The following is a 25,658-nucleotide window of genomic DNA, read 5'->3' as shown; positions in this document are numbered from 1 at the left end:
GGGGTAATGATGTGCTTCTCTATCCCCAGATAAGCCAGACCCCCCGGCTGGCACACCTTGTGCCTCTGATATTCGGAGCTCCTCACTGACCCTGTCCTGGTACGGCTCCTCGTATGATGGGGGCAGCGCCGTGCAATCCTACAGCATCGAGATCTGGGACTCTGCCGACAAGACGTGGAAGGAGCTAGCCACATGCCGCAGCACCTCTTTCAACGTGCAGGACCTGCTGCCTGACCATGAGTATAAATTCCGTGTGCGTGCAATCAACGTGTATGGAACCAGTGAGCCAAGCCAGGAGTCTGAACTCACAGTGGTGGGAGAGAAATCTGAGGGTAGGTTGCCTTCACTTCGTTACTATTTCACTTGAAATAAATGCGCATGACTGAGCTGGGTATGTATGTACTGAGAGGGGTACAGAGGAACTGACAAAACATCAGTGTTGACTGACAGGGCCCTTTGGGGTCTTGGGGTCTTGATTTCCAAGGTTGTAATACTGGTTCACGCTTTCAAAGAAGTACACATGACATTTCAAAAAAAAAAAACAATGAACCAGCAATTTTAGCATGCTGCCACTAGGGGGTGGTGTGTATTAATCAGGAGCTGAGGCAGACCTCAGGTTCCTATGTCCACCTTCTATCCCCTCCCTCCTCTTGCATTCATATTTGAGTGTCTACTCAGTGTCAGACACTTGGGACACAAAGACAGATAAGGCAATGAGCTTAAAATCTAAGGGAACAGATGTGTGTTCGGCTAACTATAATGAAATGGGATGCACCCTATTAAAGTGGCATAAACAAAGAGCTGAGAGGACACAGCAGAAAGCATGGAGAATTTTGCCATGGAGACTGAGGAAGCATTCCTAGAGGAGGTGACATTTAAACTGAGTCTTGGAAAAAGGGATAGGATTCTAAGGGGCAGGGAAGATAAGGAAAGGCATCCACGCAGAGGAAGCAGCCTGAGCAAAGGGACAAGGTGATGGACATGTGCTGCATTTTGAGAAGCTTGTGTGTAGCCAGGGCGTATGTTGTGTGAGACAGAACAAGAGAAAGTAAGACTAAAAGGGAAATTTAGGTAAAATTGTAAAGTTCATCAAAGAATCTCAGGCAGAGGATTGAGAGGATTAGATCTGGTTCTTAGAGAACTAGAGAGCAGAGCTTTGCTATTCAGAGTGGGGCTGTGGACCAGCAGCCTTGGCATCCTGGGAACTTGTTGGAAATGCAGCCTCTCAGCCCCCACAGCTCCCAGGGCCTCCCGGACCTCGCTTTAACATGACCTATGCCTTAGGGGACTCGTGTGCACGTGAACATTTGAGAAGCACTGGAATGCACACAGGATAGAGGGGTGGGAGTGGAGTCAGCCGGGTTCCAGATGGGCCTCTGTGATGTTCGTCCAGGACAGGGGTGGTTAGGGCATGAACTAAGGCCTCGAGAGGTAGAATTGACCATTCCTGATGACTTTTTCCTTAGAGAGTTGAAGGAGAAAATTAGAAGACTCTAAGATGATTTCCAGTTCCTGGCTAGGGTAACTGAACACAATTTCAAGAGTTATTTAGAGGTTTGTTATGATGATTCATTGTGGCTAACATATATTATGCATTTGCTCTTTGCTAGCAATATGGTAATCACTTTACATGCAACATTTCATTCAGTCCTAGTAACCCAATGCAGTAGATACTGTTATTACCCCATTGTACAGATGAGGGGAATGAGATTTAGGGGAGTGAAGCTACTTGCCCAAGGTCACGGAGCTTGTAAATGGCAAGTCGATGCTTGAAGTCTGGCCTGGAGCCTGTGCTCCTTTGGTTAGATAGAGGAAGGAGGTCAGGCTGGGTTCCCAACTTGAGTGACTTGGAGGTTGGTCAACAGGGAGTCTGGCGGGGGATGGGATCTCTGGCTTCGGACCTGTCAAGTTGAGGTGTCTGAGGGACTTCCAAGGGGAGGCGTCCGCAGACTGTTAAGTCTAGAGCTCAGGAGAAAGCTTTAATCTATGCTACAAATTTGGGAGTCTTCACCATTTAATTGATAATTGAAGCCATGGGCATTGATGAAGTTACAGAGAGGGTGGCAGAGAACGTCAAGGGGCCGTGGGACCATAAGAAAGGACCGAGAGGGAAGAGAACCAGGAGGAGGCTGGAGTCTCCTAGAAACAGGGGAGGGAGCAAATTGCAAAGAGGGCTTAGTGACCCACGCCACGTGCTAAACAAAGATGAAAGAGACGAGGACTCGAAGGATCTTTGGGTATAGGCCCTTAGTGAGTAGTAACCTTTGAGGTCGAAATCTGTAGAGTTTCCACAGGGTGGAAAAATGGTTGTCCTGGTTAAGGAATAAATGGAAGAAAGAGAGGCCAGTAGTATGGAGTATTATTTCAGGAAGTTTCCTGTGAAGAGCATGTGAATTTCAGATAGAGGAAATGGATGGGGCGGGGAACAAGGTGGAGGGACACCAAGGGAGAAGCGCTCTTGGAGAGAGGAGAGCCGAAGGTGCGAGGCGGACCGTGGGAGACTGAAGATCAGAGGAGGTGGAGCGGGAGCCGGGCCTGAAGTAGCCACGTAACTGAGCATGGAAGCCGTTGTTCTGATGTGATGACCCTCTTTAGTTTTGAAAATTAGGTATAAAACAGGTATTAAAACTTTACTTTCAATTAAACAAGGGCTCCAGAAAGAAAGAAGGATACCGACAGAAGACATGCCAACTTTACAATTTGATGCGAGGCTGTGTGCTGGGCGGTGTTTCCCCGCCTGGGCCTGTACACACACATGCGGCGGGTCTCCCTGAGAGCCACCACACGAGCCCCCAAGGCCTGGGCCGTTGGCAGTGTCCGCGGGGCTCCCACCCGCTAGCCACTCACAGATGTCTGTTGGGGGAAGCTGAGTAACAAAACCACCATCCGCTGCCCTCCCCCACACACAACATCCCTCTAAAGTGAGTAGAGTGGGGAGCAGGTGGGACAGAGTGGGGGTGCCTGCAGGGGCGACCAAGCTCCAGACTATATTCTTAGGGTATTACTTGGAAAAGTGAGAGGAAAAAGGGATAAAATTGCAGTGAGAAGATGTCCATTGGCTGGAAAGGCAATGGTCCATGTCCGTGCTGTGATGTATACCAGGAGAAACTGTAGAATCCCTGATTAACCCAGGCAGCAGGACCAGAGGCCACAGGCACTGGAGTTGTGGCTCCCAGGAGTCCAGGACACTCCCAGCGCTGGAGAGTCCACAGGAGGGGGAGCTGGGACCGCTGGGCTTGGGCAGGTGGCCTCTCCCTTGTTCCCTGCGGCCAGCCAGCAGAACCCCTTCTGTGGTCCTCAGCCCCCCTCCCTGTCGCTACTCCTCCCAGCTGGAAGAGGACAAAGGGTAATGCTGAAATCGCCTGAAATCCAGAGGTGGGGTCCAGGCCACCCAGGGCGTCCAGACAGGAAGCTGCTCCCCACCCCAGGCCCAGCTGGATCATCCAAGGGGAAGAGGAGGAGGGCAGAACAGTTGGCAGAAGTCAGGCTTCAGGGCAGAGGACGTGGGCGGGGGAGGTTCCAAGCAAAAGTCCTCTGGGACTGCTCAGATGCTTGTGAGTTAAACGGCTCTCAGAGGAGTGGTGTGTGTGTGTGTGTGTGTGTGTGTGTGTGTGTGTGTGTGTGTGTGTTGGCAGAGAGGTGCGATTGAGTGGAGGTCATGGTAGGTCAGTTCTGTGGAGCCATGGAGGATGGGGTCATATCACAAAGGCAGTGCCAGTGACCCTCGCTCCACACGGCCCAGCTAGCATTGGCTCTGACCGCCGCCGCCCCTGCCACTCCTGCCTCTTGCCTTGGCAGCTTTAGTCTCTGTTTCATCCTGGTCTCTCAATTCCACCCCTGCCCATGCCCCAGCTCTTGCCCCACATTCATCCACCCCGTGTGTCCTGCCCCTCCTGTGTGCAGGCGCTGCCATAGGCATGGGGCTACAGTAGAGGACAAGGCATAGGGTTCCCTGTGCGGCTCCAGTGGCTTCTCTGTGCCAGAGCCACCCCTAAGAAACACTAGGGCCCCTCCCAATCTCCCCAAGCCCCAGCAAACAGCCACCACTTTGACACCCCGCTCTCCCCAGCCCAGCCAGTGTTAAGCTCTGCTCCCACTCTAATCCTGCTCTCACTCTGAAACCAGCCTTGCTCCTGACCCTAATTTGGTTTTGTCTCTATTGTTGTTAGTAAATCAGCCGTGACTGAGGCTTCTTGCAGAACTGGGGCCTCCTTGCAGCCCGGGGGCAGTTAGAGAGGCAAAGCCTGCTCAGGTCCCAGGCTCCAGCTCGCCTGCCTCGCAGAGGCCGTCTCTGGGGCTCGGGTGCCCTCTAGTGCCCGCTGAGCATGCGACAGTCCTCGGCCAAGGGAAGGGTCATTTCTCTGTCAGACAGACTGGACTCGTGCTGCACCAGGGTCCGGAGCACTCAGCTGGTTCTCTCCCAAATACCACTCCGGATAACGGGACTCTCATCTGTTTGCAGAAATATCTCAGAACCATCTTCTGAACCGTCTTCCACTAAGCTCTCGGAGCTCATAGCTCATTCTGAATAGACTTCTTAAATGTTTAGTTGAAGTCCCTTCTACTGCACTTTTAGCTCCTTCCTTGGCAGGAAGATGGAAACCAAACGGTCACCTTTCTCATTACTGCAGCCCTTTATGGGTGAACTGAACTGTGGCCTTTCCTCCGCTTCCCTGTCGGCCCTTCCCTTGTGGTCATGTTGCCCCTCAAACAGAATTGAGGCCGAGCGAGAAGGGGAAGAAGGGGACGGCACCCCTGGGAGTCTCGGTCACAGTTCCCGCAGAGGAGAGGTTGCCATGCGACAGTGCACCACGAGGAGGGGGCTGGAACTCCCTGAGGGTGATCTCGTCCCCAATCAGAGCGTCAGCAGGAGAGGAGGGCAGAGCCTGACTCTGACCGCCAGGGGGAGAGGCGGAGGCGAGGGGCAGGCGTGGGCTAGCTCTGAGCTGTCTGCCTGGAGTCAGCACGGCGGGGAGGCCCAGGTCTGGAACTGGTGCCTGTTCAAGGCTCACGGGGGAAGCCCCCTGGTTCCAGGCACAGGCCTCCTGACTCCAGCAACGTGCTGCGCTTTCACTGGCAGAGAACACATTGTTCCTCCTGACCCCAGGCCAAGAAAGCCTGCCTCCTCTTTTCTCTCACCCCACCGCGTAGGACACTCCAGTCCCCACGCAGCACGGGGGAAAGGTGGCCTGGGGACAAGAAACAGAGGAAGCCCCAGCAAGTGGGAACCCCTGTCTCCAACAGAGGCACCCCAGGTCTAGCTGGGGCATCCGCGACGGTGTTATTTTGTCTCGAAGCCCTAGTCCAGTGACCGGCAGCCACCAGGTGTTCATTACTGACGGACTTGACTCTCTTGCTTCTTTTAAAACCCCATTTAAAATGTCGTCATTGAACTAACCTAAGCATCTGTTGAACCTACGTGAGCTCCATGTGAGGCAGAACACTAAACGGTCCCCTCAAGGCACGGCATTCACGAGAGGATGAAAAGTCTGCCACCCTAATCTCACCCTTGGCGACTGTGTGATTTCCTTTCAATTGATGTCCACTTTAGACTTCTTTCACAACCAGAGAGGCCTGGCCTTTCCTGGTCATTGTAACGCAGCAGCCCTTCCCTCCAGCGGCGCCCCAGACCGGCCGCAGCTCCACCGTGGCTTCCTGGCCGCCAGCAGCCGGAGTTCCAGGACAGGTGCCCCAGACTGTATCAGGGGCCACTGAGTGATGACACCAGCCGGTAACCAGTGCACGTTTCCTCCTGACAGCACCCTGTGGGCCAGGGCAGCAGGTCGGGGGCCTGTGCTCCCCTTCCTGGGTTTTGGCTACATGCCTCAGTGCTCACCGCCCTAAAAGGCAAAATGATTACATCCTGCCTGAGCACTGACTCCATTACTGGCTTCCGGTGCATTGCTCCCAGGTCGCCTTCACAGTGACACGCTCAACTCCCGCATGTGCGAGTGTAGAAAAATCCATGAGTTAGGCAGTAGCTGTGAAACCCACAGCCTCATCAGCTGCACTCTCTCTGAGAGCCCCCGTCTGTCTCACCCTTTTGTATTTTTCCATGGCGATTTGCTCTCTGCCATAAAATAGTCTTCCCAGTCCCGCTCATGTTTAGCTTTTTGAAACTAAACTTTGTCAGAAGCATTTTAAGAACTCTAAACAAATCACAGCTTCTTCTGCTCCTTATAAACTCTCTCAAAACTCTTTTCCAGTAAGAGGTTCTTGTCCTGCGTGGAACCATGTTACTTCTCCGCAGACGGAGGTTCCAGCCATTTGTTCTGCCCCCAGCCTGCTAGAGAGGCCCACCGCCCGCAGTCCGCCTGCAGCTTCTCCGGCTCACCCCCGGCACAGGCGCTGAACTCGCAAAGCGCGCAGAGCTCGGTCACACTCAGCCCCGCCTCCGGGCAGGGCCTGACCAGCCTCGGCCCTGTCCCCTCTGGCCTCTCGGGGGACAGCCGTCCACGCGCTCCCCTCCCTCCCTCGGCTGGTTCGCCGGGCCGTCGGCGAGTCATGCCCTCGCCCCAAGTCTGATGCACTCGTTCCTACCCACTCACACTCGCTCGCACGCTGTCTCGCTGTCCCACACTCACACCCACACTCCCCCATACTCACTCACACACCCTCACACTCACACTCTCTCACACTCACTATCCCACACACTCCCACACTCACACTCACACACTCACTATCCCTCACACTCCCACACTCCCACTCTCACACTCACACATACACACTGTCCCACACACTCCCAAACTCACACGCATACCTCACACACTCACACTCACACACCCTCACACTCACACTCTGTCACACTCACTATCCCACACACTCCTACACTCACACTCGTACCTCACACACTCACTATCCTACACACTCACTCCCACACTCACACTCTCACACTCGCACATACACACTGTCCCACACACTCCCACGCTCACACTCATACCTCATGCACTCACACTCACACACTGTCCCACACTCACACTCTCACACACACACTCGCACTTTGAAAATCCTTTTCCTCCATGATGTCCCTCACATCCTTGTTCAGTTTTCTCAGAACCCTCCCGTCCAGCTGCCAGCCAGAGCGCAGCCCAGACTGTGGCTGAGGAGTGCAAAGCAGACTACTAAGCGTTGCATCTAGAGTAGTCAGGACTCCAGAAACCATCTCCTGCCTCTTACGGATAGGGAAACTGAGGCCCAGAAAGGGAAAGGCACTTAGCCAAGGTCAAGCAGCCAGAGCAGCCTTTCTGTGGAGAGACAAACCTATACCAAGGCAAAGGGAAGCCTGGAGCTTTGAAGCAGATGTGTCCTGCTGGGCCCCCCACCTGTCCCCGTGTCCCCCCTACTCCTGACACATCCACGTGAACAGCTAGCGTGGCTGCCATGTCCCTCCTCGCCCACCATGAGCACCCGTTGGTTTCACCTCTGCCACGTCACTCAACCCTCACTGTATTCCGTGATTTCCTTTAAGGTACAACCCAAGGGCTATTTCTTCCGAGAATAATTGCTCTGATTTTATGATTGCTCCCTTCTGTGCCACCCTCCTCAGTTGCATATTCAGTTTGTACCATGGCGATACTGCTTGATGATGTAACACTTCGTAACCCATATTTCAAGTACATGTTTTTGCCTCTCCGACTGAGTTATAAGCTTCAAGAAAGGAGAGACCATGCCTTCTGTGTATTTTGTCTTGAATGCCCACAATAACTAGCAAGGTACTCGGTACACGGCTGGAATTCCATGAAGCATGTTCAACAAATGGATAAATGGATTTGACACCAGAAGCACTTCTAAGGTGCTGACTTTTAAGCCAGGGCAGAAAGGGACTGTCACGGTTGTGTGCGGGTTCTGAAAGTCAAGAGGGACTGGAGGGGATGCGGAGAAGGGTATATCTGGGGACCATGAGGTTAGAGAGGAAGGGGCGCAGGTGAGACCTGGTGGAGGAGGGGCTGAGTGGGGAGAGGCGGTACCTGCCGGTCTGCACCTGGCCCCGTTGGGGGATGCCCAGCGCTCTGGGCCTGGTGGTCCTGTGCCTGTGAAGGCTGAGGCCTGGCATGGCCCCCAGCATGTCCTGCTCTTGGTGGGCCCTCAGTACTAATCACCTGTGCCCTCTCTGTCCTTCCTTGTCTCCCCCAGAGCCAAAGGATGAAGTGGAAGTGTCAGATGACGGTGAGTGCTGGCCCCCTGTCCTCAGGTCAGGCTTGCAGGGTAGCGGGGGCTGAGCAGGGGCGATGAGGCTCACACTGACCCCCCCCATGCCCCGCAGACGAGAAGGAGCCCGAGGTCGATTACCGGACGGTGACAGTCAACACGGAACAAAAAGTATCTGACTTCTATGACATCGAAGAGCGACTAGGATCGTAAGTGGAATGGGAAGCTGCCTTTGGGCCCCCAGGCTGAGGGTGGCACAAGTCCTAAGTTAAATCCAGTGCCCCGACCTCCTGTCTTTTCTGAGCTCTGCCTCCTGCCTGAGAGTCGTGCGGAATCAGGAGCGACTGCTCACTGAGCGTCGCGCACCCACGGCCCTCCGTGGAGCTGCTCGTGCGGGTCTGCCCTGGCCCAGCTCTGCGAAAGCCATGGGCAAGTCCTGCCTTTTCTGTGCCTCCACTCACAGCACAGGACTGAAAGGAGAGGACTAGACCTGGATTGGATTATCTTTGGGTCCCTTCCATTTGGTCCACCGAGGTCAGGTGAGCCTGATCGGCGCACGCTGTTCGGCAGTGCCAGCCCAGCTTCAGTGCTCCTTTAAAATGCACAGCGGTCATCGCAGCTCCCTTTATGGACTTGGGCCATGCCCCAGGGCATGGAAGATGCCGGTGGGCTCAGACCCCAACCCCCAGCCCTCGTCACAGCCAAGCTGCCCGTCTCCTCCTAACTCTCCATCCCTGGAGGAGTACAAGAGGGGGAAGGAAAAGGAACTCGGCTTACGTTTGCAGTGGTTTCTGGGAAACAAAGGAGAGATGCAGACCTCATAACAGCTCTGCAAGGAGTCAGCACCGTCACCGAGGAACCCCGTGCTCCGCCGTCCCAGCAGTGGGAAATAGGATCCTGCCTGGGCCGTCACCGGCAGATCAGCGCTAGGACGTGGTGGGGGGAGGAAGGCAGCCACTCAGCAATTCTCTGGGTTGGGAAGGGCTGCCTCCACCCAACTCCATGGTCCCTCTGCAGGGAGGGGAAAGACGTCCATCCGTCAGCCCAGATTGAGAGTAGGGCTGTCACCATGAGAAATGTGCTTCAGTAGTACCAACTGAGTGTGTGTAGAAAACAAAATTTGAAAAAAGAAATGTGCTTCATTCATCTAGGGCAAGGGTCAGCAAACTTTTCCCATAAAGCTTCAGAAATCGGTATTTTAGGCTTTGTGGGCCATACGCTTGTGTCACAACTGCTCGTCTCTGCGACTGCGGCACAAAAGCGGCCATGGACAATAGAGAACCAGACAGGTGTGGCTTTGTTCCAGTAAAAACTTACTTATAAAGAGGTGGGCCAGAATTGTCCCACGGGCCGTAATGTGCCAACCCAATTTAGTAGAAAGTTCAGCTAAATTTGGCTTTTCTCTCCTCCCTCTTTCATTTGCAGTGGGAAATTTGGACAGGTCTTTCGACTTGTAGAAAAGAAAACTAGAAAAATCTGGGCAGGGAAATTCTTCAAGGCATATTCGGCAAAAGAGAAGGAGAACATCCGGCAGGAGATTAGCATCATGAACTGCCTCCACCACCCCAAGCTGGTGCAGTGTGTGGACGCCTTCGAGGAAAAGGCCAACATCGTCATGGTCCTGGAGATGTGAGTGCCCCGCCACAAGCACCCAGGCACTGTGGGCTGGGGGAGCCCCCGAATGTGTCTCCCTACTGTCCCATCCCAGCCACCTCTGCCCCGAGATGGAAATCACTGCAGACAAGGGTGTGATATGCACGACACTCACCAGCCTATGGCCAGGACTGGCCAGTCAGAACCGGAAGGGCCGGCAATAACCCACTGAGCCCCAGCCGGCAGCCCTGTGCCCACTTCCGTAACAAGCTGGCAGACCCCTGAGGACCCCTGTAGCCTCAGCTACCTGTGAAAGGGCCTAAGCTGCCCCTAGGCTCCTTGGTTTCACTCAGGAGTATTCTCGCCTGTAGTGGTTTAGAGTCCAGAGGCGGGACAGGGACAGGGTGGCTTCCTGACTTCCCTGTGGAAGACAGAGGGCCCAGGGCTGGGGGCTGGAATCCGGGAGCGGGACCCTTGCTCTGGGTCCTCCTGTGCCTCTGCAGGCCCCATTCTGCCCTCGTTTGAGCTGTTTTGACTTGTCACTCAGCAGAGAGTAGCTCTTTCTCTGCTGGGTTGTACCAAGGCTGGGGGATGGATCAGATGACCTCCAGCCAGGGCTTTCCCAGGATCCTTTGTTTCATCTACATCCCAATCCTCCACCCACCCCACACGTGCAGACACACACACAAACACACACATGTACACATATGCAGGCACACATACTGACATCAGTGAGCCAGACATCCTCCACTGCATCTGTGTATTATAAGAGTTTTCTTTTTTATTTGAATGTTTTGTATGATACAATCACCTCAAAAAAATGTAAGGAAATACACAGTGAAAAGTCCCTGGCTACCCTGTACCGACCCCCCACCACCAACACCACAGGTAAATAGTTTTATTGGTTTTGTCTGTATCCTCCCAAATATAAGCATGTATGTGAAAATATAAGCATATATGATAAATATTAATATATTCTTATTTTCCCACCTTTTAACACAACAGGCAATTTATTATCCTCACTATGTTATACTTTGCTTTTTTCAACAAATTGATGTGGGAGATGGTCGCATATCAACACCTAGTGAGAATGACACCTCATTCTCACAGCTCATTCTCACAGCTCCATGGGACTTTGTCACATGGCTATGTCACAATTGATTAAGCAGTCTGCCTTTCATAAGAGGACGGGCAGTTTCTAGTCTTGCTTTTACAAACAAGCATTATTTGTAACCTCGTGCATACATCTTTTCACTCATGCCTGTGTATGTCTATGTGATAAATTTCCAGAAGTGAGGGAGTGCTAGATTAAAAGGGTCTGTACCTTTGAAATTTTTAGAGATATTGCGAAATTACCTTGAGCATCCTTGAATTGCTCAGACTGAACTTTGGGGACCTGGGTCCTTTGGAGAAGGCTCTGTCAGCATCTTGGCATTCTTCCCCCCGAAAGCTGAGGCCAAGAAGACATCCCCAAGCTTTAACTGTGAATGGGAGATCAGTCTTTTCTCTCCCCTCATTGCATTAGCATTTTGGCAAACAGGTGTTTCCTTTCAGTACGTGTTCTTTGGAAAAGGCAGCAGTGGTTGAGAGCGCAGACTTGAGTCAGGTAAACCTTACTTCCAATCCCAGCTCTGCCTCTTTGTTGTTGTTTGACTTGACTAAGTTTGTCAGTTGTGGAAATCCTTAGTTTCATCATCCATAAAAGAGGATATTAAAACCGCCTCATGAGCGCTGTGATGATTAAGTGGAATAACGTGTGTGAGGCACAGTCCTCCGTCATGGGAGCTGTCGTTACCCGTGTGATGCATTGACTTTGTCTGTAGCCTGGTCTTTTTTCTACTTAAAAGCACTTTTGAGCATTTAACATCCAACTAGGTGCTGTGGAACAAATCCTTCTTAGTATCTGGGAAGCCTGGCTTCAGTTTCTGCTACTATTGAGTTGCGATTTTGTAATTGTTAAATCCTACCAGTGAGAAGAGATATTTGGATTAGAATAATTGATCTCAAGACTCCCCTTTTGACTATAGAATTCTTCAGTTCTGTAGAACCAAAAAGGACTCAGAGACAATCTGCATTTGTATCTTTCAATCTATTTTCACCCCCAAATTCCAACTTTCCTCCCCACTTTCAGGAAATATGTAGCCCATGCCGTGGCCTCATTCATTACACACTCACAATAGCCCTGCGGGCTGCATCTTTTCACATTTATTCCAGAAGAGGTTGCTTCGTCCAGGCAGTGTGGGCATGTGAGGACACGTGGAGAAATGTCTTATCTTTAGAAGTTAGACCTTGAGCAAGTTGGTGAGGGGGGCCGGGAGGGGGCAGGAGGCGGCAGGGACTGGGGAAGGCTGGGCAGCAGCTCCAGTGGGCAGAATACCATACTTAGCTTGGAACGGGGAGTTGGCAAGCTGGATGGAAAAAGGGAGAAAACTTCAGGCTTCAGCTGGTCTGGCTTTCATCCCTCCACCCCACGCCTCCCCCGTGGACAGCAGCAGGTCTCCGTGCACGGATGCCAGAGGTGTGCCTGCACTCGGGGGAAGAAGCTTGCCCCGGATAGGAACTCAACCCTCCCAGCTTAAACATTCTAAGACTTGACCACTGACAGGGGAAAGGTTGATTTTCACTCTTTGCTATTCTCCTTGTTCGATGGAGAAACTGAGATTAAAAGAAGGAGGATGCCTGGTGATGCAGAAAAATGAAAACATATTCCAGGGTCCCAGCCTTCAGTTCAGCTGCCTCAGATACAGTGAGAAATAAGAATAAATATCTTCTGCCTTTCTGACTTCTGATTACTGGCAAGCCCCCATCATATAGCTCTGAGACAGGGCTTCCTTCAGGCCCCTGGCCTGGAGCCTGGGCTTGTCTTTTTGGAAGAGCCTGGGACATTCCAAGTGGTGGTGGGACCCTGAGCACTGAAGAGGAAATGAAGTTTAGGCTGAGCCATCTGTGGCTCATCTTACCTTTGTGCTACCCTTAGCAAATTTGTCAGAGACCATCCAGCCGGCTGCCATCAGACAAGGAGAAGGTCTGGGTATCAAATCCCCTGATAGCACCATTCCTTCTGCCTGCTTGGGAAGGCTGGCTAAAGTCTAGAGTTTGGGGGATAAATTCGATCCCTTGGGATTAGCTAGTCTTGCTGATAGGTATTCACTCAGCTATTCATTATTCATTTCACTCGCTCACTATTCATTTATTAAGCACACATTTCCTCTGGCCCAGTCTTGGCCCTCGATATCCCATTTCTGTGGACGGCAGCTTCTTTCTAGCAAACCAATACTTTCCACTTTGAGAATTTTGAAAGGAAACCTACAAGGGGGCAGGAGGGGACGGGTATATGCATACACGAAGAGTGCAATGCGCACCATCCGAAGGATGGACATACTTGAAACTCGGACTTGGGGGAGGGGGGGAAGGGCAACATACATAACCTAAACATCTGTACCCCCATAATATACTGAAATAAAAAAATGAAAAAAAAAAAGAAGAAACCTACAGAACCATTAATTCTACTTGTTTAACACCTTCCATTCTAGAAAATAGACCATAGGAACAATTTCAAAATACTTTAAATATGTGTGAATAGAATTGAACCTATTTGAATTTATATTGAATAAGTTTTACCTCTAAAAACATAGCAGTAATTATCTCCAAGGCTCAGATTTCTACCACTCGTTGCCTTAGACATTCCCAAGGGCACTGGAATATAATGGCTGCTTTCCTTTTCAGAATATTTTAAATTTAAAAGCAAACGTTTTGGGGCACCTTATCTGTGCCAAATATTGTCAGATGTAAATAGGGGTCTAGAGAAGCACCAGACATCTTACAGACATGCTTACAAACAACTTTAAGACAAGGCAGGCTTGATACAAGAAGTGCAGAGACAAGGCTGTGGGTGCCCAGGGAGGGAAAGGTCATTTCATGGGGAAATTGGGAGTGATTTCTCAGAACATGTGAATTTCAGCTGGCCTCCCAGGAGTGGTAGTTGAGTAAACCAGAATTTTTCATTCTTATGATCTAGTCTGGTCATAAGAATGACCTGGGGTACTTATTAAAAATATGGATCCTCAGATCTCCCCCAAGATTTTTGAAATCAAAATCTCTAAAGGAAAAGCTTAGGAATCTGTATTTTTAACAGGAGCCCCAAGTGACTGTTTAAAATAAAACATTGTATTGATAATTTTATTGATAATTAACATTGAGCATTTACTATGTTCCACTCTTCTAAGCACTTTACCTGTATTAGCTCATCCAGTCTTTGCAGCAACCCTGTGAGATGGTGCTGTTTTTATCTGCATCACACAGATGAGGAAATTGAAACACAGAGCTGTTAAGAATTGTCTGCAACCTAGGAATAGAGGTGAGAGTTAGCTTGGTGGAGAGCAATAGAAATGGAGGACACAAGGACAAGTGGCGCCACCTGCTGGCCATGCAGGGACATTCCCCAGTTGGTTCTACAGCATCGGTTCTAGCTACCCAGAGCGGCCACTGGCACAGACGGCCTTGCCCAGCTCAGCCCTCCAGAAGTGTGTGTCCTGTGTCCTGTGGCCAACAGGCTGTGGTGTGCTGCGTCCCATAGTGCATCCCCATCTCTCTCCCGCAGGAGTTAGTGACAAGACCCATTTTGTCCACCACAGGTTGTCAAATAACAATATGTACTGAGCACCTACTGTGTTAGACATGATACTTTACAAAGGATTCTACATTCCTAACAACCCTATGAGGTCAGGCCAGATAAGGAAACAGGGGCTCAGAAAGGTTAACCAACTTTCCCGAGGTCACACAGCTTGCAAAAGGCAGAGACAGGATTCAAACTCAGCTCCTTCCCCTCTTCACAATGACTCTCTTTAGGAGTCCTTGTAAGAGGACAGGCCCAGAACAAAGCCTCCCCAACCTTGTTCAGCTGGTAGACCCACAGGCCATTGTAGAAAAGTGAGCTTACTAATGTCTGGGTACTGCATAAGTTACCAAGGAGATGCTTTAAATTTGCTAAGCAGTGAGCAAGGAAGGTGGGTTCAGAGGGTGGGACAAGGGAAAAGAAAGGACCTGTGCAACTCAGGCAGTGGGGCCATGCGTTTGCACTGAAGGGCAGTATGCTGGCTGGCCGAGGCCCGGGAGCAGTCCTTAGCCTGGGATGCGCAGCTGTGGGCTCCAGAAGCACAGAGTTGACTGGGCATGGCCAGGATCTAGAGTCTATCCAGGCAGACAGGATTACACTCCCAGCCTGGGCAAGGAGGGGCCCAGGGGAGACAAGTTAGTTATGGCTGGAGGAAGTGAACTGATGCTACAGGCCTAGCTGGAGTAAGCAAATCTATCACAACTGTACGTATGATGGGTTATAACTAACCAATTTTAGAAAATTTGCTGAGCCTCCTTATTATTGAAGATCTTTTTCTGTTCCTGGCTATGTAAAATAAATGCTTATGGTAACTGTGAGTATTTTAAACTTTGGTTCCCTGTGACTAAAAGATACAGCTGCGGTCCAAGAATGTTCCCTTATGCATCTGTGGTCACTTGAGAGAGAGACTGCCCAGTAGTACCTTTTTCACTAAGGAGATTGTGTTTGGATTTCTCCATTCACACCCACCTCTGAAACTGCCTGGCCTAGATGCTCCCCTGAATCCCCCAGCAGCTTAGCAGGAACCCAGGAGGCTCTGACCCTCCTCCCATGTTGGAAGACGGGACTCAGGAAGCTGCAAAAAGTGCCCATCACCCCCATACCCCAGGCTTTCCTGCCAGTTCCCCTGCCCCCAGCCTACCCCTGGCCAGACTCCCTGCCAGCCTGGCCTGCACGGTGCTGTGGTCTGACCACCCTCTGCTCTGACTGCCTCCTGTTCCCGCAGCGTGTCAGGGGGCGAGCTGTTTGAGCGCATCATTGACGAGGACTTCGAGCTGACGGAGCGCGAGTGCATCAAGTACATGAGGCAGATCTCGGAGGGGGTGGAGTACATCCACAAGCAGGGCATCGTCCACCTAGACCTCAAGCCCGAGAACATCATGTGCGTCAACAAGACGGGCACCAGGATCAAGCTCATCGACTTCGGTCTGGCCAGAAGGCTGGGTAAGGCCACCTCTCCTGCTGTCCTCGCCGTGTAGTGGCAGGGGCTCTTCGCATTCCCCACACTGGCAGTTAAAGGAAATGTACCGTATTAGGGTTAAATCAGAGACCATGAAGACGGCTCAGGTTCCAGTCCTGCCCCTACCACTTACTGTGATTGTAAGCCTCAAATTCCTCACCCGTGAAGGGGGTTCATACTAGCACCTACCTCGTAGATTTGTTGGGAGGATCAGGCATGTCAATGCAGATAAAGTGGTGGGAACAGTGCCTGATGACGATGGCAATGATTATCTCCTGTTTTGTTTTTCACGCTGGTACCTTTAGTGGCAAAACCCACGTAGGTGATGGTGGCTCCTCTCACCTGCATCATATCATACAGTTTCCAGAGCACTGTCACATTAGAAAACTTGACTCTCACTGTGAGGCAGGCAGGGCAGAGGTCAGGAGCCCCAGTTTGTAGACTAGGATGCCGAGGTTCCCGGCAGTTTTGCCCAGGAAGACCCACCCTGAGCAGGGGAAGCGCTGGGCTTGGAATAAGGACCCCGCCGCACTCAGGGTGCTCTGTAGCTCCTCTGCGGCTCCCACACTGGGCAGGAGGGAGGGATGGGGAAACAGAAAGGCTTCCAAATCCAGCCCCGAAAGCGTTTTGGTCAGTGACTGTCTGCCTCACATTCCACCTATGACCCCCCACCCCTGTAGCTCTTTGACGTCTCAGTAATTGAGGACACAGCTTCTCCCTCCGCACTAGGCCACTGCCCTGTCAGCAAGGAGCCCCAGGGCTGGGGTGAGCTGACCTTTATTTCACTACCCTGGGGGGAGCAGAAAGGAGATGGCCAGCTAATGCCACCCAGTACACTTCTCCCTGCATGCCAGTGCTGGTTGCAGCTGCGTTGGTCGTAAGAGGAAAGTGAGGCCACGGCTGGCCTGGCGGTCAGCACGCCCCGATGCCAGGTGACTGCATCCACTCTGCTCCCTCCTGTAGAGACGGGGTGGGGGCAGCAACTGGTGCACAGGCCTTTGCACAGTAACCACTAACAAATTAAATGAATAGGGAGGCCACTGGCCTCAGGAGCCAGCAGCATCAGAGCCCAAGGAACACAACGTTTAGGTTCCCTCGGTGAAGGGATATTGTGGGAACAGTGGTGTCCACCAAGGAATGGCCAGAGAACTGGGAGTGGTTAAAACGTAGCAGAACGGGCTTAGGAGCAGGAGTTGGAGCAGAACTTCCATATCACGAGGGCTGTCAAATGCTTTGTTACAAAACATCTGCCACAGGCTCCGCAAAGTTAAACAAGATCAGATGCAGCCCCCAGTGCTGACCGTCTCCTCCAGAGCCGGACCTACACCACGTACCTGCCTCTAGTGCCCACTAGTGGGCATCCCTGGTCCTTTATGGCTAAGAGACACCACCTTGGGGTTAAGGCCTCTCCCAAATGCCCTCCCAGCAGCTTCTGGAGGAGAGCCACGGAGCTGCGGTGTGCAGGAGAGCAGTGCGGTGGGGTGGGGGAGAGTGTGGCTCAGGAGTTGGACCACCCAGGATTGAATCTGACCCCCACTTATTAACTGGGTGGAGGAATCACTTCACTTCCCCGGGCCTCAGTCTCGTCCCTGGTAATACGGGCATCATACCCATCCCTTAGGGTTGGTGAGAATATGAAATGGGAAAATCCTTGTAAAGCTGGTAGTGGGTACATAGGACATAATGAAAGTTAGAGATTATTATTAATACCAAGCGTAAGTCAGAAGGACCACTCAAGGGCAGGTGCTTTAATGGCCTCGTCGGCACCGGCTGCCCCACTCAGGTGAGGTGAGTGTGCAGCGTGTTGGTTTCACAGGTGTGTTGATGTTCTTGTTTAACGAGGAGGCCGAATGTCTCTGCCATCACCCAAGGACCGAGCAGCCTGGGCCCTTGTCTGCGCCCCTCCCAGGCCGGGGCCGGCACACAGATGAGGGCAGCTGCTTACCCGAGCTGGCTCCATGATGTGCTGGCGATTGATCCCTCTCTGTCCTGGTTTCAGAGAACGCGGGCTCTCTGAAGGTCCTCTTTGGCACCCCGGAGTTTGTGGCTCCTGAAGTGATCAACTACGAGCCCATCGGCTACGCCACGGACATGTGGAGCATCGGGGTCATCTGCTACATCCTGTGAGTGCCGGGCACATGGGGCAGGGCAGAGGGTCCCGCAGAAGGTGCCCAGGCTGCCCTGACGCTGTGAGGGAGCAGCCAGGGTGGATCATGGTGGGGATCCCTCCCCAGAGTTGGGAAGGTGTGGGCTCCCAACAGGTCACTAGCCTGCATCACATTCTGTAGCATCATGTAGCTCCACACACCAGGGTCACCACCCCAGGCCCTCACTGTCCCCAAGGCTGGCCAGCCTGGAGCCTTTGGTCAGGAGGGTGGGAAATGTGGCTGGCACTGTGTTATGTACCCTCACTTATGTAGGTGGCTCCACAAAGGAGGGAGGGAGCCAGGTGCCTATCCCTGGGCATCCTCATTGTCTTAGAGGACAGCACCCCATCCTCACAGGGCGGGGCCCCCGCGGCCAGGCTTATCTCTGGGTCCAGTATAAGGACGAACTAATAAATACTTTTTTTTTTTTTTCGGTGGCAGAGTCTAGCTCTGTTGCCCAGGCTAGAGTGCCGTGGTGTCAGTCTAGCTCACAGCAACCTCAAACTCCTGGGCTCAAGCCATCCTCCTCCCTCAGCCTCCCAGGTAGCTGGGACTCCAGGCACGTGCCACCATGCCCAGCTAATTTTTTCTATATATTTTTAGTTGTCCAGCTAATTTCTTTCTATTTTTAGTAGAGATGGGGTCTCACTCTTGCTCAGGCTGGTCTTCAACTCCACCTCGAGCGATCCTCCCGCCTCGGCCTCCCTGATTGCTAGGATCACAGAATAAACACTTCTGAAGGTAGTCTTTGATGGAACCCACAGACAACAGAGAGCAACACAGTAATTAGAGCTGAGAAACCAGGTGGAAAATATGAGGCCATTTCAATTAACAACACTGCAGAAAGAGAGGGTGGCCAGCAGCCTCGGCCAGGCTTCACAGATGTCAGCGTGCGTGAATCCTCCAGGTGTCTCCTTCAATTGGGTTTTGATTCAGGCCTGGGGGACCTGAGATTCCACATTTCTAACAGGTTCCATGTTGCCGATGGTGCTGGTCCAAGGACCACATTTTGAGTAACGAGGCTCTAGGACACAGCCTTGGGGGTTCTCACTGATTTAGTCCCTGAAGCCCCAGGCTGCAGACAGTCATCAGCCTCAGAGGCAGCCCCTGAACTTGTGTAGCAATATGCAGTTATAGGATGGTCTTCCTGAAGATCCAGATATGTGTGCATTCATTAAAAAATATTTTTGTTGTCAAAACAAAAGAAAAATGTAGTATTTTCATAGAAAACTTCAGGAGGACCTCTACGGATACTTTCTCAGACCTCTGGGGGCTTCAGACCCCAGTTTGAGAATGGTGATTCGGATGCACAGTTGGGTTTAGGAGCCAGTATTACAAAAGCTTTAGCAGAGTGGGGTGATTTTTGTGCAATGTGGCTTTTTCACACGCTCAGGAGTTTTACTCTCACGGTGTCCTGTTAGGACAGCCTCCGTCCGCGGGACCTGTGCCTCAGGTTCTGTGCCCCAGACAGTCATCTTCTTCCCTGCCTGGGATCAGCCCCAGCACCACACCCTCCCCCAGATCAGCGGAGAAGCCCCTGGCCCATGCATTTCCCTGCCTCCCCCAACCCCTCCCTGCTCCCAGAGAAGGGGGCTGGTGAGTGAAGGCAACAAGTGCTTTGCTCCTGGCTCCCTTGGTAAGTAAGGAACAGCAGGGCGGGTCCCAGCCTGCCCCTTCCAGGGCTGTCCCTGGCCTGCACGGTGCTCACACTGATCTCTGACCCTTGAGAAGCAATCCTCGGCCAGGTCGCTCGGTGCAGACCCGGCTGCCTTACAGCCTGCCTGGTCCCAGGGACTCTCTCCAGCCATCAAAGACCCTTGCCTTGCTGTTTTCCCTTCAGTCAGTCCTTCCACCACTGTGGCACAGGGATCATCTGCAGCCACGCTTTTCACGTAGGATCCTGATTGGTGGGCCATGGCCGGGACGCCATGCTCCTTTGGCATTGGGGTGACTGGGGCCAAGGAAGCCCACATGGCTGCCCACTTCCCACAGGCTGGGCAGGGCGACCAACTGTCCCATGTTTGCCAGGATACAGGATCTTCAGTGCCAAAACGGGGACAGTCCCAGGCAAACTAGGACAGTCGGTCTCTCTGCTGGTCAGTAACAGAGCAGTGGCTAGATTGCTCAGTAAGTTTTCACAGTGAATACACCTGTGTCACCTATACCCAGATCAAGAAACCAAATACTACCAGGGCCCTGTGGTCTTCTGGTGCCCCATCCTGTTTCTGTCCCCGGGGGTAACCCTTATCCTCATGTCTAATATCATGGGTTAGCTTCACCTGTTCTTGAACTTGATATAAATGAAATCATACAGAAAAAGTGTCTGGCTTTTTTTGCTTGACATTGTGAGATTCATTCGTAGTATTATTTGTTGTTGTAGATGTTTATTCTTAGTGTTATGGAGTATTCCATTGTGTGAATATAATCCAATTAATTTATCTATTCTATTTTCATGGATGTTTGAGTAGTTTCCAAACTACATGGGATATTACAACATCTTGGAGTATTACAAGCATTCTGGTACATGTGTTTCAGTGAACATACTTAATACATTTCTTCTGTTGGTTGGATATATAATGTAGAACTGGAACTACTAGGTCATAAGAATACTTTATTGTAAAATGACAGTTCTAGGTGGAAAAACGTAGTAATTTGGGTACTATGCTACTTTGTTTGCCTACTTTTAGATTACTTTTTTTTCCTCTTTTTTTTTGCCTTTTTTATTACTATGGAATATATTGACTATTGAACTTTTAGATTACTTTTAAAGCTGAGACCAAAGAGTTTTTGAAATGGGATGAAGACCATTTTGATGCTGAAAGTGTTTGGACAGGGGGTGTCAGGAGGGAGGAGGGGTGTGTGTGGCAGGGTGACTGGCTCAGGCTGGGTCAGCCCTGGGCAGCTCCTGGATCTGGGATGCCCCACTGTGGGCCACTGCCCTCTGGGGCTTTTGGGGGCTGGCCCAGTGCAGAGGGTGGAGGTCTGGGAGTCCCTCCTGAGCTCTGGCTCTCGGCAGAGAATGGTGCTGTAAAGAAAAGTTGGAGCCACTAGGGGGCTTCCTTTAAGGCCCTGCTATGCAGAACTCTAGAGCTGCCGCAGAAAGGAAGCATCCAGACGAGGTTCTCTGGTGGCCCTTGCGGCATCCTTTGCCCCACTCTGCCCCTGTCTTTGGAGCTGGTTGTCTGTCTGGAAGTCCCAGTCAGGGCCACTTCCACCTTTGTCCCAGAGAACCCTTCCTGATCTCCTCGCTGGGGCCAGTGAGAGAGGAGAGGCCAGAGAGTTGCAGGGAAGTGCCGAGCTCTGTCTCAGCAGGCTGTCTGACTCCATGGAGGAGCTCCTGCAGTTAGGCCTGCACGCACCTGCCCGGAGATCAGGGCAGTTCCTGTCTGGGTACCGGAGACACTAGCCCATCTACTAGCTCTCTAGGGACTTGGGCTGTGCTCTCCAGGCAGTGTAGGGAAGGACTAGGTGTGGGGTTGTGGGGTTGTGGAGACCCCCACCCCCACCCCTGAGTCTGAAGGGAGACATTAGATTGCGTGGATACCTGGAGTTAGCAATACTCATTTGATTTCTGGCAGGAAGAGCAAGTTACTGTATTTGTTGACTGGTTGATTTTTAACAAATAATGACTATTTTTTAATTAAAAAAATATCCCTTATGCAAATTCTAGCAATAAAGAAAAACGTTTTAAAAATCCTGCAAAACCCTACCACCCAGAAATAGTATCACTGAAAATTCAAACACTCTTTGTCTTTGTCATCATGCCGTGCATATATTCCATGTTTTATTCTAGATATGTGTTTTTTTGTTTGTTTGGTTTGGTTTGGTTTAGCTTTTGGAGACAGGGTCAGGCTAGAGTGCAGTGGTGTCGTCATAGCTCACTGCAACTTCAAACTCCTGGGTTCAAGTGATTCTCCTGCCTCAGCCTCCTGAGTAGCTGGGACAATAGGCGCAGGCCACGACGCCCAGCTAATTTTCCTATTTTTTATAGAGATGGGGTCTTTCTCTTGCTCAAGCTGGTCTCGAACTCGACATGCTCTTTAATAGGGAGAATAGGGGGAGCTCGGGCAGGCCAGGAGCCAGCCGGGGCACAGAGGGTATTTCAGACGGATGGGCTGCCAGGAAGGAGGAGCTCCCCGGCTGGAGGGTAGAGACACTGAGACCTATCTTTGCAGGATTACAGTTCCTAATTAGGAAAGGAGGTTTGCAGAGGGGGACCTTTCAGCATTCCACAGCAGGGTTGTTTGCTTTTCCTGCCATCTTTCACAGTGCTGCAGGACTTCCCCGCTCTTTGTTTCAGAAAATGTAAAGACCAGAAGAAGCAGGTAGCTGATATGCAAGGGACAGGCTGCTTCTCCATGGGGCTTGCTTAGGCCACCTGGGATCACAGAGATGAGGAGAGCTGGGAGGCCCCTGGGAAATCTAGCCCAGGCCCCTTGGTGTAGAAAAGGGGAAACTGAGGCCAGAGAAGGAAAAGAAGTTGCATAAAATAGCGCAGACTCAGGAACTGGTGAACTCCTACCCTTCTCTCATGGGGTCATGACCAGGAATGATTCTCTCTTTGCCCCCTTAAAATATAAATCAGCATCTTGCTGTAAGAAAATGCCATCTGCAAAAATCTATTGTTCAAAACCATAAATATGTTGATTAGGGTGAGATAATTCACATTGCAAAAGCTTTCTTTTCTTTATAAAACATTTCACCAGAGGGTTCCTCCCATGGCAAGCTTTCTCCCAATATTTCTTTTTTTTTTTTTTTTTTTTGAGACAGAGTCTCACTCTGTTGCCCTGGCTAGAGTGAGTGCCGTGGCGTCAGCCTAGCTCACAGCAACCTCAAACTCCTGGGCTCAAGTGATCCTACTGCCCCAGCCTCCTGAGTAGCTGGGACTACAGGCATGTGCCACCATGCCCGGCTAATTTTTTCTATATATTTTTAGTTAGCCAATTAATTTCTTAATTGATTTTAGTAGAGGCGGGGTCTTGCTCTTGCTCAGGCTGGTCTCGAACTCCTGAGCTCAAACAATCCGCCCGCCTCGGCCTCCCAGAGAGCTAGGATTACAGGCGTGAGCCACTGCACCCGGCTCCCAATATTTCTTAAGTGGGTTTTGTTCTATCAAACTCAGTGTTTGGGTACAGGTATATTTCATAAGCTTAGGCCTCTCAAATGCCAAAACTTCTCCAAAAGCTGTTAGCACAGCAGTCCCCAACCTTTTTGGCACCAGGGACCAGTTTCAAGGAAGACAATTTTTCCACGGACCAGGTGGCAGGGGGGATGGTTTCAGGATGACCCAAGCACATTACATTTATTGTGAACTTTATTTCTACTATTATTACATTGTAATATATAATGAAACAATTATACAACTCACCATAATGCAGAATCTAATGCCTTTGCTGATCTGACAGGAGGTGGAGCTCAGTGATGCAAGCTATGGGGAGCGGCTGTAAATACAGATGAAGCTTCCCTCGCTTGCCCACTGCTCACCTCCTGCTGTGTGGCCTGGTTCTTAACAGACCACGGACCAGTACCAGGCCACAGCCAGGGGTTGGGGACTTCAGTGTTAGCATATTGTTGTGTATGATGATGGGTTCATAAGGATTTGGGAGAAGGGACATTAGTAAAGCCCTAACTTGAGAAGTTGATGGCATAAGGGCCCCAGACCCATCTCATGGGGCTCAGCTGGGGTCAGGGCAGGATCAGCTACATAATTTGCAAAATAAAAAAGATGTTCACTTGTTCAAACACTATTAAGAATTTCAAGATGACAGCAGCAGAGCATTAAACCAAGCATGGGCCTCATCTAATGGTGGGACTCCGGGCAACTGCGTGGTCGAACACCCATGAGGCTGGCCCTACATCAGCGTGAAAGGTGGGGTGGGTTGCTGGTATGAAGATGAAGTGCACAAAGGTGAGAGGGGAGGCCAATAAGCCATAAATCTGGGCTATTCGGCTTTGAGATCCTTTACCTTCCCACGCCTATTTGGCTTAAGCTCCTGGTAAATGAGTCATTGCTGCAATCACAGACTGCTTTAAGGCAGTGGAGGGAGCCCAGAGAACTGTGCAATAGCTCAGGTCATGAATGGGCTCCTTACTGTGGCCAGGCTGCGAGCTAGTGCTGCGCACTGCAATTTACTAAATATTCATGGAAATGTCAGTGTAGTACAGCAGCTAAGAGGATAGGCTCTAAAGACAGATGCCTGGGATCTCACTGGCTGTGAGAACCTTGGGCAGGTTACCTAACCCTGTGCTGTGCCTTGGTTTCTTTATCTGTAGGACAACATTTTAAGAGTTACCCGCATTATGGGACAGTATTAAGATTAAATGTGTGCATCTATTTTAAGCTTTTGACCAGTGCCTGGCACATAGTAAATGTTTGATAAATGTTTGCTGCCATGATGATGCTGCTGATGATGAAGGAATGACCGTCCTAAGTGAAGTAGTAGATTCTCCACTTTAGAGGAGGAAACTGTGACACAGAGATGAGGGAATTGCCCAAGGCCACCCAGCAAATGAAGAGGCTACGCTCTTTCCTCTGCCACAGTACCTGGTAGGGAAGCCTTCTGGTTTGGTGTCAATGTCTCAGAAGCCCTGAACCCACATTGCTGATTCAAAGTCTATCCGTTCATTGGGCTCACACTTGCTGGGCCTCACCTATGTGCTGGGCTTTCTTCTTCGAGCTGAAGGTATACAAATAAGAGGTGGGAGGGAGGGGACAAAAGGGTGCAGTGATGCCTGCTATGCCTCATGCAGGAGGAAGGGACTTAGGGAAGATTCTATGCTGGGTTTGGGGGAAGAATAGAAGACAAGGACCGAGGGGCATATCAGCCCTGCTGTATGCCCTGTGGAAGTCTACAAACTAAACCAAATTCCCTCCACCTCAGCCTCCCAGGCAGGTGGTGTCCAGAGGCAGGTGATACCCAAAAGTCTGGTGAGCAACTGAGAAAAGGCAGGCCACAGAAGCCTGTGGGGAGACACATCCTGTCTTCTTTCCACAGGTGAAGGAAAGGCAGGTGCAGGACCCACAGCGTGAGTTTGGGGGTGTAGGGGGCTTGCCAGCCCTCACCTGGGACCTCAGCACTCACTTGGGGGGCCTTCCCACTCTCCTCCACTCACCCCTGCTTTCCTGCTCTTATCTCCCCAGGGTCAGTGGACTTTCCCCCTTCATGGGTGACAACGATAATGAAACCTTAGCCAATGTTACCTCAGCCACCTGGGACTTCGATGACGAGGCGTTTGATGAGATCTCCGACGATGCCAAGGATTTTATCAGCAATTTATTGAAGAAAGATATGAAGTAATGAGCTGAGAGTCCAGTCTTTGCAGCTTTCCCACTCCCTGCACCGGGGCTGGAAGGCAGGGATTCCCTGTGCCCGCTGGAGCTGCCTCTTCCACTCGGGCTCCGGCCAGTCCTGGTGTTCTCTGAGGAGGGGATGGCAGGCATTGTGAGGCACCCAGCCTGAGCGTATGTGGGGAGGGAAGGAGGTCTTCCTAGGCCCCTGCTCCCTGGTGCTAGACACTATGTTCATCTTTAGAAAGAGCACGGAAACCTGACTTGAAAAGTGACACTTGACCAACGGAGTTGCAGGCAGTGGGGTGGCTTGTTCTGCATGAATAATGACCACCCCTTTTATTTTCTGGTTGTGGCCTGCCAAAGCCCTGCTGGAACCTCAGCCCCTCTTCAAGGGCTGCAGGGAAA

At 51.3% G+C, this 25,658-nt stretch overlaps 1 protein-coding gene across 1 annotated transcript in view; it reads left to right on the top strand.

The window, feature by feature from the left end:
* MYLK (myosin light chain kinase) overlaps positions 1 to 25,658 on the top strand; it is a 191,528-nt gene that overhangs the window by 151,921 nt on the left and 13,949 nt on the right. The window contains exons 23-29 of the mRNA XM_012639620.1: positions 30 to 332; positions 8,134 to 8,166; positions 8,264 to 8,357; positions 9,574 to 9,777; positions 15,582 to 15,799; positions 17,815 to 17,938; positions 25,104 to 25,256. Coding sequence (XP_012495074.1) covers positions 30 to 332; positions 8,134 to 8,166; positions 8,264 to 8,357; positions 9,574 to 9,777; positions 15,582 to 15,799; positions 17,815 to 17,938; positions 25,104 to 25,256 — 1,129 coding nt within the window. The remainder of the gene's footprint in view (positions 1 to 29; positions 333 to 8,133; positions 8,167 to 8,263; positions 8,358 to 9,573; positions 9,778 to 15,581; positions 15,800 to 17,814; positions 17,939 to 25,103; positions 25,257 to 25,658) is intronic.

This window comes from Propithecus coquereli, unplaced genomic scaffold (assembly GCF_000956105.1).
Source record: "Propithecus coquereli isolate 6110/MARCELLA unplaced genomic scaffold, Pcoq_1.0 Scaffold10, whole genome shotgun sequence".
Taxonomy (NCBI): domain Eukaryota; kingdom Metazoa; phylum Chordata; class Mammalia; order Primates; family Indriidae; genus Propithecus; species Propithecus coquereli.
This window is presented reverse-complemented; position numbering and strand designations above follow the sequence as displayed.